The sequence below is a fragment of the Trichomycterus rosablanca genome, chromosome 6, assembly GCF_030014385.1.
Source record: "Trichomycterus rosablanca isolate fTriRos1 chromosome 6, fTriRos1.hap1, whole genome shotgun sequence".
Lineage (NCBI taxonomy): Eukaryota > Metazoa > Chordata > Actinopteri > Siluriformes > Trichomycteridae > Trichomycterus > Trichomycterus rosablanca.
The window spans coordinates 21,354,551-21,376,453 of NC_085993.1; the positions used below are offsets into that span (position 1 = coordinate 21,354,551).

The 21,903-nt window shown below is 41.1% G+C and overlaps 1 protein-coding gene across 1 annotated transcript in view; it reads right to left on the minus strand.

The window, feature by feature from the left end:
• Positions 1-15,061: 15,061 nt before the first annotated feature.
• The window catches only part of cntn3b (contactin 3b), a 144,728-nt gene continuing 137,886 nt past the window's right edge, over positions 15,062-21,903 (minus strand). The window contains exons 21-22 of the mRNA XM_062997172.1: positions 18,685-18,850; positions 15,062-15,159 (exon numbers count right to left, since the gene is read on the minus strand). Coding sequence (XP_062853242.1) covers positions 15,062-15,159; positions 18,685-18,850 — 264 coding nt within the window. The remainder of the gene's footprint in view (positions 15,160-18,684; positions 18,851-21,903) is intronic.

Here is a 21,903-nt window from a genome sequence, read left to right on the forward strand (position 1 = left end):
AGACTGCCTAGCTCCAGTGGGTTCAATGCTGGGGCCATATGGCAAGTGTATAAACCGGGTGCTGCATTCTGATTGGCTGAGCCGAATGTCACTCACATATCGCCGCTACAATATTGTAATATAATAATATGTAATAACAATAACGACCTGGCGAGTGCAGCCAATAGAGGGGCAGTGCGGTGGGGGGTTGAGTTCATGTCGTGGAAGCCCACTCTCCCCCCGCCATGGGCCCCAGTGCCCCTGCCCCCCTGGTAGTTAGTATGAGTGTTATTTAATGCCGTGAAATGTGGCACTTTTTTCCAAAAATCCATGAAATCTGCTTAGTGAAACTAAGCACATTTTCTCGTGAATTTAGTAGGGCCCTACCTATAATTTTCTTGATATGATACAAAAATAAGAATCAGATGATCTGCTCACAATAAGACATGACTCATGTTTCAGCATTGTAATATTTTTATTAAGTTACAGGTGTATAAAATTCAACACATATGCACCAAACATTTTCTTACATGCACAGTTTAGTTATACAGGGCAAAATAAGTCCTTTTCAATATGAAAATGTCAGAGGAAAGTCATCTCACAGAGATTATATGTTAATACATCGGTATTAAAATGTATGGCCAAGTCTTGTAGGAAAGAAATATCAGCTAAAAATAATTATTTACATCTGGGGAGAGAGAAAAAAAACAACTATTGGTCAAGATTATTCATATGTAGGAGAGTCTAAATGTTTTATATTTTTTGTAATTTTGTAAAAACAAAGGCATTAAATGATCATACATCATTTACATCAAAAGAAGTGGCGTTAATATCGACTACACGGTTCTAAAGGCAATTTTAAAATATCAAACGACAATTTGTAGTGAATTGATATGTCTAGACGCAGATACTGTATTAAAAGGATGTTAGCTTACATAAAATTGTCTTCATTGTCCTTAAAACAGAACAAAGTATCAATAAATTATTGGAATTACTGAAATTTACTGAATAAACAATGCAAAAGAAAGCATTTTAAGCAGGACAGAAGTAAATAAATTATTGATTAAATAGCAACGAAATGTACATTAATCGTACATTTTGATGCTTATTTCAGAACAATAAATTAATATATATTAAAATATAAATATATTTTGTTTATGCATTTTCTCCCCTTTTTCTCCTGACTTTTTAGCGCGTCCAATTGCCCGATTGCGTCACGCTTCCCCTCCCCGCTCTGATTTGAGAACAAAGCTAACCCATGCCCCCTCCGACACGTGGGCAGCATCCGTATGCATTTTCCACCCACACTAGGCGAGTGTATATATGCAAATCAGCCTTGTGTACGGAGAGACGCACCCTGATTTGCACTCTTTCCCCACCTCTGTGTAGGCGCCATTAATTAGCCAGCAGAGGTCGTAGTGCATCAGTTACGAGGAGTCCCTATCCGGCTTAATACCCCACCGCTATATGAACAACAGGCTAATCATTGTTCATGTGGCCGATCAGCCCAGCCAGATGGCAGAGCTGAGATTCGATGCGATGTATTCGAGATCCCAGCTCTGGTGTGCTAGTGTGTGTTTTTACCGCTGTGCCACCTAAGCGGCTCTCCTATCCTTAATTATAAGCCTCAGGTATAAACTAAAAAGTTATAAAAGAGTTACAAAAAAAGAAATAAAGCTAAATTTCTATGCCCATCCTTCACTTACAAGAAACAACTAAAAATAAGGCCCACACAGCACAGAAAACAACCGCCCTGCTATTCATTTTCAAGGGCCTTCGTTTGCTTTTTCTTTGCAATCTAAGCATCAGTAGGATGTGGGAGTACAAGGACATCTTGAACTTAGCCTAGACTCAGGATGAGAAAGGAGGCATGGAAGCTGGCATCAGTCAATCAAAGAGTCTGCATTGTGACAGCCTCAGTAACACAGCACAAAAATCAATATCCCATTGAGTGGCCTCATGCAGCCTAATCACAGATGCCCAGACCTTCATTAAAGGGGCAGATAGGCTCGCCAGATTGGAGCTGTTTTTGACGGGCCGTTACGGGCCATGCTGCACCTGCTTTTGTTGAGTAAAACCAAGAGTCTGTATCACCTTGGTTCATTTATTTGTGCTTACTCACGACTTAGGAGCTGAAGAGCATGCGAGCAGTGGCAACAAGACCAGGCACAAAACATCTGGCAAAGGCACGGTTTCTTACAGCTTAATGAAAAGATCATCAGAAAAATCCCCAATATGCCTTTAACTTGTGATGGGACCAAGATTATTTGACAGATAATCTTTTTTTTATCACATAAATATCACAGAAATTGATTGTCCATATCTCTGCATCTTAATTATTTAAGCAAAAGATAGAAAACTTTAAGTCAGTAAATTACATATATACTGTACATCAGATGCTTAGACAGACAATGAAACTGCATCCTGCCATTACTGGGATGATTATGAAGGTTATTCCTAGTCTATATGCCATCCAAAATTATTAGGTACATGAGACACACTGGTCATTTTAATACAACACTGTGATGCCATGATAATAGGTTTATGTTTCATTGCCCAACATCTTAAAACTAAGAAAAATATATATTTTTAGAAATATATTCACCTCTGCCTACAGACAGACAGGGTTCTTTCTATGTGGAGTTTGCATGTTCTCCCTGTGTTTGTGTGGGTTTTCCCTGGGTCCTCCGGTTTTCTCCAAAGTCCAAAGACATGCCGTCAGGCCAAATCTAGCTACTAAAGTTGCCCTAAGTATGAGTGTTTGTGTTAATGTGTGTGTGTGCGTGTGTCCTGTGATGGACTGTCAACCTATCCTGGGTGTTCCTGCCTTTCGCCCACCCAACGACCCACTGCGACCCACCAGGATAAAGTGGTGGTAAAACAGACAATGAATGAATGAATGTTACTTAATATCCTTTTATGCTCTGCTGAGAAGGACCAGCTGACTTTGATTTTAGATCAGCATGGTAAAAAAAATAATCTGTAAAAGTGAGTTTAAAAGTTATTAACATAAAAGAGCGCATTATGGCATATGCCAAGAGAATGGTACAGGAGTGACTGATTTCTACAGGGGTTTGGGTCCATTTGTTCCACTAGAAAAAAAAGGCAATGCTTATTAAGTGTTATTTTGACTGTCTGATCAATATGCTAAAACATCTCTATCTTGATGGGAATGGTCCAGGATAAATATACACCATGCACATGACTTGGGTGTTTTCATAGTTGTAAAAATGAGAATCAATTCACCAGATCTCAACCCATTCGATCAATTAGATCTTGGATTAACTAATACACTCTACTAATGCTCTTTACTATCCCTATCAAAACAGAGAGAGTATTCTTGTGAATACTGTTTGACTCACAGTAGAGTTTAAAAGACGTGTGTTTTGGCCACTCCTTGTAGCCCAACACAAAAGTATGTTTCCCCTTTAATTTCTCACCCTGTATGCAATCTCACTAACTGCTCTGAAAGCCAACGTTTCTTTAGGAAAATATACACTGATCTGCCATAACATTAAAACCACCTCCTTGTTTCTACACTCACTGTCCATTTTATCAGCTCCACTTACCATATAGAAGCACTTTGTAGTTCTACAATTATTGACTGTAGTCCATCTGTTTCTCTGCAGGCTTTGTTAGCCCCCTTTCATGCTGTTCTTTAATGGTCAGGACTCTCACAGGACCACTACAGAGTAGGTATTATTTGGGTGGTGGATCATTCTCAGCACTGCAGTGACACTGACATGGTGGTGGTGTGTTAGTGTGTGTTGTGCTGGTATGAGTGGATAAGACACAGCAATGCTGCTGGAGTTTTTAAATACCTCAGTCACCTCACTTAGAATAGTCCACCAACCAAAAATATCCAGCCAACAGCACCTGGTGGACAGCATCCTGTGACCACTGATGAAGGTCTAGAAGATGACCAACTCAAACAGCAGCAATAGATGAGCGATCGTCTCCGACTTTACATCTACAAGGTGGACCAACTAGGTAGGAGTGTCTAATAGAGTGGACAGTGAGTGGACACGGTATTTAAAAACTCCAGCAGCGCTGCTGTGTCTGATCCACTCATACCAGCACAACATACACTAACACACCACCACCATGTCAGTGTCACTGCAGTGCTGAGAATGATCCACCACCTAAATAATACCTGCTCTGTAGTGGTCCTGTGGGGGTCCTGACCATTGAAGAACAGAGTGAAAGCAGGCTAAAAATGTATGTAGAGAAATAGATGGACTACAGTCAGTAATTATAGAGCTACAAAGTGCTTCTATATGGTAAGTGGAGCTGATAAAATGGACAGTGACAGTAGAAACAAGAAGGTGGTTTTAATGTTATGGCTGATCAGTGTATATGAAAATGTGATGCTTGAAAGAAGGATTATGTCAGTGAGTTAGAATTTGGAAACTTAAGTTAATATTGACATGGTTTGGTGTCTAGTTTATATTACGGTTAATTTTATGGTGAGTGCTGTATGTTGTGGTTACTGACCAGATAATATTGAGTGTTGTACTATTCTCAGCACTGCAATAGAACTAACATGGTAATAAAAATGTTTATCTGTTTGGAAGGTGTAGCATAAAAGTAATCAATGGATGAATTTAAAAGATAGATGTACCTAAAAAGTGCTTGGTGAGTGCAGTCTGAATACTGATGTGCATGAGTCCTATTTCTCCAATTATTGAGTTCATATGTGCAAGTAACTGCACTACAAATATGGCCCAAAATGAGCTAAATATTGATGAACCTGTACCTAATATCTAAGGTTGGCATTAATTACTAACTTGCCAGCATTATAGTTTAACCAAGATTATACATGTCAAAAAGAACTAACCTTTTATAGAGTACTGTAGATGTTCATCTTGTAATACTGCATATTGATTGAAGTATGGATTTATGACACAATACACATTTCTATTTTAAAATGCTATCCACACAAAACCATGCACACACAATTTTACAGCGATGATGATTTAGACAGATGTGTGATTTCACCTCATCCAACCGCATAATATGGCAAATCATGTATAGGCTTTTTTGCTCTGTTTCTGTCTTATACCCTGACATCCATCAAAAATTTCAATGAGGGTAAAACACGCTAGCACACCAGAGCTGGGATCTCGAATACATCATATCGAATCTCAGCTCTGCCATACAGCTGGGCTGGGCGTCTACATGAACAACGATTTTCTGTTGTTCTTGGTGGGATGAGCCGGACCAGGGTTCCTCATAACTGGTGCAATTATGATCTCTGCTGGTGCCTGCGCAGAGTTGGGGAATAATGCTGATCAGGGTGTGGCTCTCCATGCACAAGGCTGATCAACATATGAACTGCCTCGTGCAGGTGAAAAGAGGCAGTCGGTGCTGCACATGTGTCGGAGGGGGCATGTGTCAGTTGCAAAGCTACACAGTGAGCAGTGGAGGGTTGTATCAGAAGAGGTGAAACGTAACGCAATCTGTATTTTGGATAAGACTAGATTAGGGGAGAAAATTGGGGGAAAAAATCGGAGAAAAAGAGGGAAAAAAATGACAATGAGCTCCATACCTTTCCACTTCCAGGTCCAAATTTTGCCACAAGCTAGTTCGATATAAAACTAAAACAAAGTGTACTAATGCAAATGTTCTTACAGAAAATTTTAAAGACCAGTGTTACTCAAAGCTCTCATGCTGAACTGAAGCTGCATGATGTCCATTTCAGCAATCTATATTGGAGCTGCAGTTAAGTGCAAATGTCAGCATACATAGCAATTAATACACATAGTGATCAATGTGTTCGTTTTAACTGGTGTTATTTTAACATATAAAATATCAGATTTTATACCAGGCATAACATTATGACCACTGACAGGTAAAGTGAATAACACTATCTCCTCATCACGGCACCTGTTAGTGGGTGGGATATATTAGTCAGCAAGTGAACATTTTATCCTCAAAGCTGATGTGTTAGAAGCAGGAAAAATGGGCAAGCGTAAGGACTTGAGCGAGTTTGACAAGGGCCAAATTGTGATGGCTAGACGACTTGGTCAGAACATCTCCAAACTGCAGCTCTTGTGGGGGTGTTCCCGGTCTGCAGTGGTCAGTATCTATCAAAAGTGGTCCAAGGAAGGAACAGTGGTAAACTGGCGACAGGGTCATGGGCGGCCAAGGCTCATTGATGCATAGGGGGAGCGAAGGCTGGCCCGTGTGGTCCAATCCAAGCGACGAGCTACTGTAGCTCAGATTGCTGAAGAGGTTAATGCTGGTTCTGATAGAAAGGTGTCAGAATACACAGTGCATCACAGTTTGTTGCGTATGGGGCTGCATAGCCGCAGACCAGTCAGGGTGCCCATGCTGACCCCTGTCCACCGCCAAGAGCACCAACAGTGGGCATGTGAGCATTGGAACTTGACCACAGAGCAATGGAAGAAGGTGGCCTGGTCTGCTTAATCATGTTCTCTTTTACATCACATGGATGGCCGGGTGCGTGTGCGTCGCTTACCTGGGGAACACATGGCACCAGGATGCTCAATGGGAGAAAGGCAAGCCGGCAAAGGTAGTGTGATGCTTTGGGCAATGTTCTGCTGGAAAACCTTGGGTCTTGCCATTCCTGTGGATGTTACTTTGACACGTACCACCTACCTAAGCATTGTTGCAGACCATGTACGGCCTTACATGGAAACAGTATTCCCTGATGACTGTGGCCTCTTTTAGCAGCATAATGCGCCCTGCCACAAAGCAAAAATAGTTCAGGAATGGTTTGAGGAGTACAGCAATGAGTTTGAGGTGTTGACTTGGCCTCCAAATTCCCCAGATCTCAATCCAATCGAGCATCTGTGGGATGTGCTGGACAAACAAGTCCGATCCATGGAGACCCGATCTCACAACTTACAGGATTTAAAGGATCTGCTGCTAACATCTTGGTGCCAGATACCACAGCACACCGTCAGGGGTCTAGTGGAGTACATGCCTCGATGGTCAGGGCTGTTTTGACAGCAAAAGGGGGACCAACACAATATTAGGAAGGTGGTCATAATGTTATGCCTCATCAGTGTTAAGATCAACATGGCATACATGTCCCTTGAAAGTGCATGTAAACGTTTATATACCCATTTAACCTCCTTTGGACTTTCTCAGATATTAGCTTTAATATTTGTCTCTCTGCATTCATCAAATAACGTTTGGGGATCAAGCAGGTTAAACTTCTTACTCTTTAGTGTCTTATTATAGCACAGTTCAGTAATTCAGAACAGGTGCATATGGTTTGGTCCAGACACACATACACACACATACACCTACCCATTCAACTATAGGGCAATTCAGTGTCTCCAATTAACCTGACTGCATGTTTTTGGACTGTGGGAGGAAACCGGAGCTTCCGGAGGAAACCCACACAGACACAGGGAGAACATGCAAGATTGTCATACAGTTTTTTTTCCTCTTTTTCTCTGAATTTTTCCCCAGTTTTTCCCCTAATCTACCCCACCGATACAACCCGCCACTGCTGATTAAGGAGCTTCGCAACTGACACACGCCCCCTCCGACACATGATCAGTACCAACTGCATCTTTTCACCTGCACGAGGCGAGAGCATATGCGTATCAGTTTTGTGTACGGACAGCCACACCCTGATCAGCATTATTCCTCTACTCCGCACAGGCGCCATCAATCAGCCAGCAGAGGTCGTAATTGCACCAGTTATGAGGAACCCTGGTCCGGCTTACCAACCCTGTGAACAACAGACAATCGTTGTTCATGTGGCTGTCCAGCCCAGCCGGATGGCAGAGCTGAGGTTCGATACGATGTATTCGAGATCTCAGCTCTGGTGTGCTAGCGTGTTTTACTGCTGCGCCACCTGAGCGGCCGTCATACGTAACTGTGTAAATGGGTAAGTGTGTGATGCTCTGTCATGGATTGGCACTTAGTGCAGGGTGTAGTCCTACCCTGTGCGCAGTATTTCTAGTGTTCTCACTGCAACCTTGATCAGGAGAAAGCAAAAAAGACTGATAAATTATTTGAATAGCTTAATCTTAATATATATATATATACAGTGGGGTCAAAAAGTATTTAGTCAGCCACTGATTGTGCAGGTTCTCCTACTTAGAAAGATGAGAGAGGTCTGTAATTTTCATCATAGCTACACTTCAACTATGAGAGACAAAATGAGAAAAAAAATCCAGCAAATCACATTGTAGGATTTTTAAAGAATTTATTTGTAAATTATGGTGGAAAATAAGTATTTGGTCAATAACAAAAGTTCAACTCAATACTTTGTAACATAACCTTTGTTGGCAATGACAGAGGTCAAACGTTTCCTGTAAGTCTTCACCAGGTTTGCACACACTGTAGCTGCTATTTTGGCCCATTCCTCCCTGCAGATCTCCTCTAGAGCAGTGATGTTTTGGGGCTGTCGCTGGGCAACACGGACTCCACAAATTTTCTATGGGGTTGAGGTCTGGAGACTGGCTAGGCCACTCCAGGACCTTGAAATGCTTTTTACGGAGCCACTCCTTCGTTGCCCGAGCGGTGTGTTTGGGATCATTGTCATGCTGGAAGACCCAGCCACGTTCCATCTTCAATGCTCTCACTAATGGAAGGAGGTTTTGGCTTAAAATCTCACGATACATGGCCCCGTTCATTCTTCCCTTAACACAGATCAGTCGTCCTGTCCCCTTTGCAGAAAACAGCCCCAAAGCATGATGTTTCCACCCCCATGCTTCACAGTAGGTATGGTGTTCTTGGGTTCTTCTTCTTCCTCCAAACACGACGAGTTGAGTTTTTACCAAAAAGTTCCATTTTGGTTTCATCTGACCACATGATATTCTCCCAATCCTCTTCTGGATCATCCATATGCTCTCTGGCAAACTTCAGACGGGCCTGAACATGTACTGGCTTAAGCAGGGGGACACGTCTGGCACTGCAGGATTTGAGTCCCTCTCGGCGTAGTGTGTATACTGATGGTAGCCTTTGTTACTTTGGTCCCAGCTCTCTGCAGGTCATTCATCAGGTCCCTCCGTGTAGTTCTGGGATTTTTGCTCACCATTCTCATGATCATTTTGACCCCACGGGATGAGATCTTGACCCCAAGGGAGATTATCAATGGTCTTGTATGTCTTCCATTTTCTTACAATTGCTCCCACAGTTGATTTATTCACACCAACCTGCTTGCCTATTGTAGATTCACTCTTCCCAGCCTGGTGCAGGTCTAATTTTCTTCCTGGTGTCCTTCGACAGCTCTTTGGTCTTGGCCATGGTTGAGTTTGGAGTCTGACTGTTTGAGGCTGTGGACAGGTGTCTTTTATACAGATAACGAGGTCAAACAGGTGCCATTAATACAGGTAACGAGTGGAGGACGGAAGAGCTTCTAAAGAAGAAGTTACAGGTCTGTGAGAGCCAGAAATCTTGCTTGTTTGTTATTGACCAAATACTTATTTTCCACCATAATTTACAAATAAATTCTTTAAAAATCCTACAATGTGCCGCTCAGGTGGCGCAGCGGTAAAAACACGCGCTGCAACCAGAGCTGGATGTCGAAAGAGCGTCGTTTCGAATCCAGCTCTGCCTTCACCGGTCGAAAGGCTGGGCGGCTATATGAACAACAAATTGGCCTGTTGTTCAGGTGGGGGGGGCGGGACTTTAGACCGGAGGGTATACTCTCTCAGGAATGGGGCGGTGGCGCCCTCTGCTGGCTGGTCGGTGGCGCCTGCATGGAGACGGGAGGGGGTGCGGCGGAGTGTGTGATTCTCCGTGCACAGTACTCTGACGCGCTCCACTCGTCAAGTGTGGGTGATAAGACGGTCGATTGGCTGTGCACGTATCGGAGGAGGCGTGGAATGGCCTCGTCAGCCCCCAATCAGGAGCAGGAACCGGTATAATGAGAGATTGACTGATGGGATGAAAATTGGACGCACTAAATTATAAAAAAAATAAAAAATAAAAAAAATCCTACAATGTGATTTCCTGGATTTTTTTTCTCATTTTGTCTCTCATAGTTGAAGTGTACCTATGATGAAAATTACAGACCTCTCTCATCTTTCTAAGTAGGAGAACCTGCACAATCAGTGGCTGACTAAATACTTTTTGACCCCACTGTCAAAAGTGAGTACACCCCTCACATTTCTGCAAATATTTCATTATATCTTTTCATGGGACAACACTATAGACATGAAACTTGGATATAACTTAGAGTAGTCAGTGTACAGCTTGTATAGCAGTGTAGATTTACTGTCTTCTGAAAATAACTCAACACACAGCCATTAATGTCTAAATAGCTGGCAACATAAGTGAGTACACCCCACAGTGAACATGTCCAAATTGTGCCCAAATGTGTCGTTGTCCCTATCTGGTGTCATGTGTCAAGGTCCCAGGTGTAAATGGGGAGCAGGGCTGTTAAATTTGGTGTTTTGGGTACAATTCTCTCATACTGGCCACTGGATATTCAACATGGCACCTCATGGCAAATAACTTTCTGAGGATGTGAGAAATAGAATTGTTGCTCTCCACAAAGATGGCCTGGGCTATAAGAAGATTGCTAACACCCTGAAACTGAGCTACAGCATGGTGGCCAAGGTCATACAGCGTTTTTCCAGGACAGGTTCCACTCGGAACAGGCTTCGCCAGGGTCGACCAAAGAAGTTGAGTCCACGTGTTCGGCGTCATATCCAGAGGTTGGCTTTAAAAAATAGACACATGAGTGCTGCCAGCATTGCTGCAGAGGTTGAAGACGTGGGAGGTCAGCCTGTCAGTGCTCAGACCATACGCCGCACACTGCATCAACTCGGTCTGCATGGTCGTCATCCCAGAAGGAAGCTGACGCACAAGAAAGCCCGCAAACAGTTTGCTGAAGACAAGCAGTCCAAGAACATGGATTACTGGAATGCCCTGTGGTCTGACGAGATAAAGATAAACTTGTTTGGCTCAGATGGTGTCCAGCATGTGTGGCGGCGCCCTGGTGAGAAGTACCAAGACAACTGTATCTTGCCTACAGTCAAGCATGGTGGTGGTAGCATCATGGTCTTGGGCTGCATGAGTGTTGCTGGCACTGGGGAGCTGCAGTTCATTGAGGGAAACATGAATTCCAACATGTACTGTGACATTCTGAAACAGAGCATGATCCCCTCCCTTCGAAAACTGTTTTCCAACAGGATAACGACCCCAAACACAACCTCCAAGATGACAACTGCCTTGCTGAGGAAGCTGAAGGTAAAGGTGATGGACTAAACCCAATTGAGCACCTGTGGCGCATCCTCAGGTGGAAGGTGGAGGAGTTCAAGGTGTCTAACATCCACCAGCTCCGTGATGTCATCATGGAGGAGTGGAAGAGGATTCCAGTAGCAACCTGTGCAGCTCTGGTGAATTCCATGCCCAGGAGGGTTAAGGCAGTGCTGGATAATAATGGTGGTCACACAAAATATTGACACTTTGGGCACAATTTGGACATGTTCACTGTGGGGTGTACTCACTTATGTTGCCAGCCATTTAGACATTAATGGCTGTGTGTTGAGTTATTTTCAGAAGACAGTAAATCTACACTGCTATACAAGTTGTACACTGACTACTCTAAGTTATATCCAAGTTTTATTTCTATAGTGTTGTCCCATGAAAAGATATAATAAAATATTTGCAGAAATGTGAGGGGTGTACTCACTTTTGTGATACACTGTATATATACAGTGCCTTGCAAAAGTATTCAGCCCCCTTGAACTTTTCAACCTTTTGCCACATTTCAGGCTTCAAACATAACGATATGAAATTGTAATTTTTTGTGAAGAATCAACAACAAGTGGGACACAATCGTGAAGTGGAACGAAATGTATTGGATATTTTAAACTTTTTTTAGAAATAAAAAACTGAAAAGTGGGGCGTGCAATATTATTCAGCCCCCTTGTGTTAATACTTTGTAGCGCCACCTTTTGCTGCGATTACAGCTGCAAGTCGCTTGGGGTATGTCTCTATCAGTTTTGCACATCGAGAGACAGAAATTTTTGCCCATTCTTCCTTGCAAAACAGCTCGAGCTCAGTGAGGTTGGATGGAGAGCGTTTGTGAACAGCAGTTTTCAGCTCTTTCCACAGATTCTCGATGGGATTCAGGTCTGGACTTTGACTTGGCCATTCTAACACCTGGATACGTTTATTTGTGAACCATTCCATTGTAGATTTTGCTTTATGTTTTGGATCATTGTCTTGTTGGAAGATAAATCACCGTCCCAGTCTCAGGTCTTTTGCAGACTGCAACAGGTTTTCTTCCAGAATGGTCCTGTATTTGGCTCCATCCATCTTCCCATCAATTTTAACCATCTTCCCTGTCCCTGCTGAAGAAAAGCAGGCCCAAACCATGATGCTGCCACCACCATGTTTGACAGTGGGGATGGTGTGTTCAGGGTGATGAGCTGTGTTGCTTTTACGCCAAACATAACGTTTTGCATTGTGGCCAAAAAGTTCGATTTTGGTTTCATCTGACCAGAGCACCTTCTTCCACATGTTTGGTGTGTCTCCCAGGTGACTTATTTATAGATATCTTTGAGAAATGGCTTTCTTCTTGCCACTCTTCCATAAAGACCAGATTTGTGCAGTGTACGACTGATTGTGTCCTATGGACAAGTCTCCCACCTCAGCTGTAGATCTCTGCAGTTCATTCAGAGTGATCATGGGCCTCTTGGCTGCATCTCTGATCAGTCTTCTCCTTGTTTGAGCTGAAAGTTTAGAGGGACGGCCGGGTCTTGGTAGATTTGCAGTGGTCTGATACTCCTTCCATTTCAATATGATCGCTTGCACAGTGCTCCTTGAGATGTTTAAAGCTTGGGAAATCTTTTTGTATCCAAATCCGGCTTTAAACTTCTCCACAACAGTATCTCGGACCTGCCTGGTGTGTTCCTTGGTCTTCATGATGCTCTCTGCGCTTTAAACAGAACTCTGAGACTGTCACAGAGCAGGTGCATTTATACGGAGACTTGATTACACACAGGTGGATTCTATTTATCACCATCAGTCATTTAGGTCAACATTGGATCATTCAGAGATCCTCACTGAACTTCTGGAGTGAGTTTGCTGCACTGAAAGTAAAGGGGCTGAATAATATTGCACGCCCCACTTTTTAGTTTTTTATTTCTAAAAAAAGTTTAAAATATCCAATAAATTTCGTTCCACTTCACGATTGTGTCCCACTTGTTGTTGATTCTTCACAAAAAATTAAAATTTCATATCGTTATGTTTGAAGCCTGAAATGTGGCAAAAGGTTGAAAAGTTCAAGGGGGCTGAATACTTTTGCAAGGCACTGTATATATATATTTTTTTTTTTTAATGCATTTTCTCCCTTTTTCTCCCTTTTCAGCGCGACCAATTGCACGACTGCATCATGCTTCCACTCTACCAATGCCAATGCCTGCTCTGATTGAGGAGAACGAAGCTAACCCACGCCCCCTCCGACACGTAAGCAGCATGCCGTATGCATCTTATCACCTACACTTTGACGAGTGCAGTGCAGCTTAGCACTGTGTATGGAGAGACACACCCTGAGAGCACTCTTTTCTCATCTCTGTGCAGGCCCCACCAATCAGCCAGCAAAGGTCGTAATTGCACCAGTCATGAGAGAGAGACCCCACCCCGGCTTAGTCCCACCCATCTGAACAACAGGCCAATCGTTGTTCATGTGGCTGCTCAGCCTCAGCCAGCAGGCAGAGCTGAGATTCGATACGATATATTCGAGATCCCAGCTCTGGTTCCAGCATGTGCTGCGCCACCTGACCGGCCTGAATAGCTTAATTTTACTCTTATAAATCCATTTTAACGGGACAGTGGTAGCCTAGTTGGTAGAGCTTTGGGCTATCAAGTGAAAGGTTGAGAGTTTGAATCCCAGCTCTGCCATGCAGCCACTGTTGGGCCCTTGAGCAAGGCCCTCAACCCTCTCTGCTCCAGGGGCGCTGTACAATGGCTGACCTGCGCTCTGACCCCAGCTTCCAAACAAGTTGGGATATGCAAAGAAAGAATTTAGTTGTACTGTACACTTACTGTATATATACATATGACAAATAAAGGCTGACAACCAAACATTTGCAATTAACTGCAGCAAGACTAGTATGTGTGGACATCCACCTCACAAGTATATAAAATATTCTTTTGAAAATGCAAGGCTTAATGGTGCATCATGCCTAATGCATGAGCCATTCATTATTTAACAGGTGTGAGGAAAAGAACAAAATGCTAGATCCCATCAAAGAGCCTGAGGAGCGCTTTCTCTTGCTTGGGAACTGACAGATCTCTTAGAGGTCTAATAACATTCCACTGTGGAGTAATGAGAATGTGGAATCTACATCTATGTGGAACCTAAATAAAAAAGAATCTACAGAAGATAATAGCACTGGCTTTGATACTATAGTAAAAACAACCAAACAAACCAACCAACCTTACACAGATCTAGAGCTAGAATCCCTTGATATGAATTTGAACACACAAAACCCTACAATTATAATGTAGTGTAATGATAACTACCAAACCCACAGGCGAATTTTTTTTGTCGTTTTTTCTTTTTTTTTTAGTATATCACTCAGCTATAAATACTAAAAAAAATCATATCACTTAGTAGAAAATAGGCAGAAACCACAAATGATGCTAAAGCCTGGAAATGAGGCATATTAGATCAGAGGCTGGAATAACACTATTCAATTTTGTCTCCCACTTTGGTATGTACAGTGGCATTAAGGCATTGATTGTTTTTAGGAATCAAATGCAAAACATGAAGGAAGCCAATGTGAAAGGAAGTGTACTTCATAAAAAGCAAAAAAAAAAAAAAAAGTACTTTTGCACCACCATCTCAAACACATCATCCCCATAATGATTACGCATACCAATTGAGTCATAATTCCTGTGTGGTAATCATTTCTCTGCATGTTTCTGAGATGTTTCCATCATGATGAATCCTCTCATGTGTCTGTCTGACATTCCAATATCCTGGAGAGTCGTTCACTCATGTATGTGGGGCAATCCCATTAAGCCCAGAAAGAGAAGGGTGGCAATAACTAGGGATGAGTTAAAAGTACATCTGAGAGAGAAAGAGAGAGACTGAGATTGGTGCCATGTGGAGACGCTGCTTTACTAGAGAAAATCTTCAGGAGGCCGTTGTAAGAGCCAGGAGTGCAGTAATGAGGAGAGGAGGAAGTGCCATGGCATCTGTTTTTCCAATTCCAGAACCTTGTGCTCCCATGCCTACAAAATACAACCAACACTTAAAAAAAAAACAGGACTGACCTGTTTAGAAAATAAACTTTGACAAATAAAGCTTAGGGTGCCTGTCAAATCAAATCATTAAAAATGCATTTTAACATTATATGGCCAAAAAATATGTAGACACCCTTGCTAATTATCGTTTTGAGGTGTTTAAGCCACACCAACTGCTAACAGGTGTATACAATTAATTATATAAAATCTTTTTTTTTGGCAACACTTTAGGGAAGACCCTGTGCGGAAAGCAAGGTCTATAAGGCATTCAAGAAAAGCTTGGTTTAAATAAACTCCAATAGTTTGCACAAAGCCCTGACATCAATTGAGGCTTTTTTGACCAACATTAGTGCCCAGCCATGCAAATGCACTTTTAACTGAATGACACAAGTTCCCACAGACATTCTTCAAAATCTTGTGAGAAGCCTTCTCAAAGGCATGGCTGTTGTTATAGCAAAATATTACATAGAGGCCACTCTGTTTTAATACTATTTTTTTTTTTTTTTTTTTTTAAATAGGTTGACCAACAAGTTTATGGTCAGGTTTCCAAATACTTTTAGCCATATAGTGTAGTTCTGGAATTGTATGTGTACAGTATCGCACTGTAGATACATACTGTTAAATGCACATGCAGGTTCATGTAAAATGACAACCTAACAAGTTACCTTTTCAAGTGGACTGTCAATGTTGGATTTATTTGCTGAGTACATGGCAACTTAGCAAGAACACACCTCTCCCTCATATACAAGCATTTGAGGGGGGGGATTTGTACAAAAATGGTGTACTGACTTGTCCCCTGTTTGCAGTGGAATTTGGTTATAGGTAACTTCTTCTACCCCGGAAGACAAATGTTTTTTTAACTTTTTATCTTTAAAAATAAAAAGTATAAACAAAAATATAGATACAATTATAGATGAATTATAAAAATGTTTATCATATTTCTAAAAAATGTATGTATGTAAATGTTAAATGAAACACATACTTGAATATTCCCTCTTTTTAATCTAGTGCACTCCTGGAACAAACTGCAAATTTTACAGTGAATTATGTAGTATAGCATAGTATGAGTGTTATCATTTATTTTTATTGTTCTGTATTCTAGCACATTACTAGGGCAAAATAAAATTTCATGTAGCTTATATTTTTATTAGCATGAATATTATATTAATTAATTAAATAAGTAGTTTTCCCCCAATTCGTTATTTTTTATTTAAATATGTTTAAGTGACTATATTATACAACCCCAAATCAGAAAAAGTCGAGATGGCATGGAAAAAGCAAATAATAAAAACACAGTCTCTTACATTTACTTTGACTTTTATTTGATTGCAGACAGTATAAACCTGAAATATTTAATGTTTTCTCTGGTCAGCTTTATTTAATTTATTAATAAACATTTATTCCTGCATTTCAGGCCTGCAACACATTCCAAAAAAAGTTGGGACAGTAAAGTATTTACCACTTTGTAATGTTGCCATTTCTTTTTACCACACTTAAAATACGTTTACCAAGGATACCAAGTGATTTAGTGTTTCAGGTTTTATTTTGTCCCATTCTTACTGCAAACACGTCTTGTTTGTTTGTTTGTTTATTAGAATTTTAACGTCATGTTTTACACTTTGGTTACATTCATGACAGGAACAGTAGTCACTTATTACACAAGGTTCATCAATTCACAAGGTTATATCGAACACAGTCTTGGACAATTTAGTGTCTCCAATTCACCTCACTTGCACGTCTTTGGACTGTGGGAGGAAACCGGAGCATCCGGAGGAAACCCATATAGACACGGGGAGAACATGCAAACTCCACACAGAAAGGACCCGGACCGCCCCACCTGGGGATTGAACCCAGGACCTTCTTGCTGTGAGGCGACAGTGCTACCCACTGAGCCACCGTGCCGCCGCAAACATGTCTTAAGATGTGCAACAGTACGGGGTCGTTGTTGTCACATTTTCGTTTCAAAATTCTCTATTGGGGACAGGTCAGGACTGCAGGCAGGTCAGTCCAGCACCCGCACCCTCTTCTTCCACAGCCATGCCTTTGTAATGTGTGCAGCATGTTTTGCATTGTCTTGTTCAAAAATGCATGAACGTCCCTGGAAAAGATGACGTCTTGAAGGCAGCACATGTTGCTCTAAGATCTCAATGTACTTTTCTACATTACACAGAAGTGTAAATGACCTTTGCCAATGGCACTGACACAGCCCCATACCATGACAGACCCTGGCTGTTGGACTTGTTGCTGATAACAGTCTGGATGGTCCTTTTCGCCATTTTTTCCAAAAAAGCTGATTCATCTGACCACAATACACATTTCTACTGTGTGATGGTCCATCCTAGATGCCTCAGAGCCCAGAGAAGTTGACGCCACTACTGAACATGGTTAACATAAGGCTTTACGCACTGAAATTCCTCCTGATTTCTTGAATCGTTTAATGATATTATGCACTGTAGAGGGAGAAATATGCAAATCCCTTCCAATCTTTCCTTGAGGTACATTGTTTTTAAACATATAAATCATTTTCTGACACATTTGTTGACAAACTGGAGATCCTCTGATCATCTTTGCTCATCAAAGACTCAGTCTTTCCTGGATGCTGCTTTTGTACCAAACCATGATTACAATCACCTGTTGACATCTCCTGTTTGAAATCACATCATTATTTAGTTTTTTCACCTCATTACTAGCCCTAAATTGCCCCTGCCCCAACTTTTTTTTTTGGAATGTGTTGCAGGTCTGAAATGCAGGAATGGAGGTATATTAACAAATGAAATTAAGTTGAGCAGACAAAACATGAAATATCTCAGGTTCAAACTTTCTGCAATCAAATAAAAGTCAAAGTAAATATAAGGAACACTGCATTTTTTATTTTATTTGCATTTTTATACTGTCCCAACTTTTTCTGATTTGGGGTTGTATAATAAATACAAAAAACACAAGTGGTAAAATACTTTTATCTCTGCACTGCAACTATTGAGATAAATATGTCTTTGCCTGTCCTATTACTGAAAAGTGGTATTAAAGAGAAATTTAAAGAGTTGAACATTTCCACAATTCTACAGCAGCATTGAAATTAGCTACAGATTAGCCACAGCCTCAGTAATCGGAACATGTCAGATATAATGTAGGCGTATATTGAGGTCCTGTTTTGTGCTGCACCTTTTCTCATACATACAACCTGCCCTGAGGTATAACAATAGTGAGGCAGGAATAAAAAGGAAAAAGGCCTTTTAGCTTTTATGAAAGCGGGAAGACACCACCCTATTTATATGCTGCTTATTATTCCTTTTTCCTTGGCAGTCAACAAGGAATAATAAGTGGCTGACAGAGATGGATAGTGAAATTGTGAATTTCTAAAAAGGTCGAACGCTTCAGAGCACCGCAAAAAAAGTCTATTATCCAAAAATGGAAAATGACGAGGCAACAATGAACGGTTGATGTGACCAGCCAATGAACAGTGGCAGAAAAGAGAAAATAAAAAAAGGTGGGGGGAAAGAAAGAAAGGCTTACTAAGTTGGTGAACGTGGATGGGTTCACTTCCTTCTCCCAGGCCGCCCTCACTCACGCACTTAATCTGAATGACGTAGTTGTCATTGGGAGAAAGCGTTAGCTCCACTTTGGTGTTGTTGGTGGTGATGGTGAACATGTCATTGTTACGATGCCGCCTATACAGCACCTGTAGGCAAAAAAAATAAAAAAAATTTTTTTTAAAGTGGTTATGGTTTTGGAATAATCATCATAAGGTTGTTGGTTCAAGCCCCACCACCACCAGGTTGCCATTGTCAGGCCCCTGAGCAAGAACCTTTGAATAAAAGTATCTGCTAAATAATTTGAATAAAATTATGGCAACATCAGCAAAAACAATTTTGGTTGAGTGCGTAGCCACTGATGCACCGCTGCTTTCACAGCATCACATGAAAATCTTCTTTCCCCTAAAGCTTCTTTGAGCGGCCCAATAAATGTGAATGTATAAAACAGGTTTTAGCAATAATTGCAAATGTCAACCAAGTAAATTAACATGTTCTTTTATATTTTGAAGGTTTGCCTTGATGAATTCATGTTTTGTAATAAATTTTATCATTTTACATTTCAATCTCACTACATTTATTTTAATGTATTTATTAATTTATTTGTTTAATTTATTTATTTAATGGTTATTCATTTACTACTTCTAAAAAGATACATTGATTTTTCTTAACATAATAAAGAATATATAGCATCTATCTAAAAAAAAAAGATGTTTAACAGGTCTGTGGAGAAAATAACACCTTCTTTACATTTGTACTGTGTTCTGCCCGCAGATTTCCACAAAAATACATTTCATATCAAAGCTGGACAAGGTTTTACTTACTTCTAAGTTTTGTATTCACCTTTTAAAGATGTACACCGATCAGGCATAACATTATGACCACCTTTCTAATATTGTGTCGGTCCCCCTTTAGCTGCCAAAACAGCCCTGACCCGTCGAGGCATGGACTCCACTAGACCCCTGAAGGTGTGTTGTGGTATCTGGCAACAAGATGTTAGCAGCAGATCCCTTAACTTCTGTAAGTTGTGAGGTGTTGGCCTCCATGGATCGGACTTGTTTGTCCAGCACATCCCACAGATGCTTGATTGGATTGAGATCTGGGGAACATTACTTTTAAAACTCCCAATCAGTTATGTGGACGCAGAGGATGGTGTGTCAAAACACGGACGAGTACTTTAGGTCTTCGAGACAGAGATATTAAAGTCGACTGTGCTGTGTATTCTGGCTTCCATTTATTCTATCAATCAATTTATGAGTGTAATTTAATGGCTGTCGTGAAATGTGGCACTTTGCTTTAAAAATCTGTGAAATTTGTGATTTATGAAAAATGAGGAATGTGAAGTTAAGCACATTTTTCCATGAATTTATGTCTTGAGCTTGAAGTCTATGAGTCCAGTTACCTGTTGCCAGCAATATCCCTACAGCCCCTGTAACATGTGAAAAACTGTGGGTACAGGTATATTGTTCACTTATGCAAAGTAAAGCTGGAAACTCCATGGCTTACTGGATGCATGCTGATGCTAACAGCTAATGTTATTTTGGTTCTGAGGTCTCTGTGTCCAATTTGCTGGTAAGTAAATAAGCCATTTAATAGCTATTAATTGTACATGTGGAGAATGGTGTGCAAGAACTGTGCTATTTTTATAATAGCACTATAATTAACCTCAACACACAGACCTGCACATCATTTATGGAGTAGCATTGCTGAATTTCTTTATTCACTGAATTTTTGGAATTAAGAACAGCTATAAATCAACCACATAATTGTATTAAAATTAGCCATTATTATAGTTTAAGATTGTAGGTATTATTTGGGTGGTGGATCATTCTCAGCACTGCAGTGACACTGACATGGTGGTGGTGTGTTAGCGTGTGTTGTGCTGGTACTGTCACTGCTGGACTGAGAATAGTCCACCAACCAAAAATATCCAGCCAACAGCGCCCCATGGGCAGTGCCCTGTGACCACTGATGAAGGTCTAGAAGCTGACCAACTCAAACAGCAGCAATAGATGAGCTTTACATCTACAAGGTGGACCAACTAGGTAGGAGTGTCTAATAGAGTGGACAGTGAGTGGACACAGTATTTAAAAATTCCAGCAGCACTGCTGTGTCTGATCCACTCATACCAGCATAACACACACTAACACACCACCACCATGTCAGTGTCACTGCAGTGCTGAGAATCATCCACCACCCAAATAATACCTGCTCTGTAGTGGTTCTGACCACTGAAGAACAGGGTGAAAGCAGGCCAAAAAAGTATGAAGAGAAACAGATGGAATACAGTAAGTAATTGTAGAACTACAAAGTGCTCCTATATGGTAAGTGGAGCTGATAAAATGGACTGTGTGTATAGAAACCAGAAGGTGGTTTTAATATTATGGCTGATCAGTGTATTGTAGACTGTGTTAATATTTAAATTACTCAAATATGTGAGAAATCCTGCACTCATTCTGTGTATATCAGCTGCTATACCCTTACACATTTAATAAGCAAATACTGCACTTGTATATTTTATATTTTACTATGTAGAACAGGCCTTTGGTGCTTCTATCAATTTGAAAGTGCATCTGTAAAAGTTGCTTTGGTTAGCTAGTTGCGAAAAACCAAATAATGAAATATACTATTGGGACAAAAGTGTTGGGATTCTGTAAAGGTGGGCTGAGATGTTTATAATGTTTAATAATTACAAAAGACAAGACAGGTTAGCACAAGACAAGACACACTAACACGTGACCTAAGCTAAATGCTAATGCTAAACACATGAAACATGAACCTAAACAAACCTAAACCCTAAGCTAGGCTAGCATAGGCTAACACCAAACATGAATTGACTAGCACAAAACATGAACGAGACTATAACACTAAACGAGGCTTTTAAACAAGATTCCTGAGCATGAACAAGAGCAATCAAACCATGACTACTCAAATATTAACCAAAGTCAAAATCATGACAAAGTACCAATCAAACAGCATGACAAAGCTCTGCAGCTGCTCCCTTAAATGCCTTGAGTATTACACCTGAAACGAGGAGCAGCTGTGGATCATTAGCTTCACTGACCAATCATCATGAGGAGGTGCAGGCTTAGTACCATAAACAAACAACCATGTGCTTCCAGAGACAGGGGCCTGACACCTAAACTCTGGGAGCACAGGGAGGCTGAATTCGTGACAGATTCCCTCTCTGTTTATTTAATTA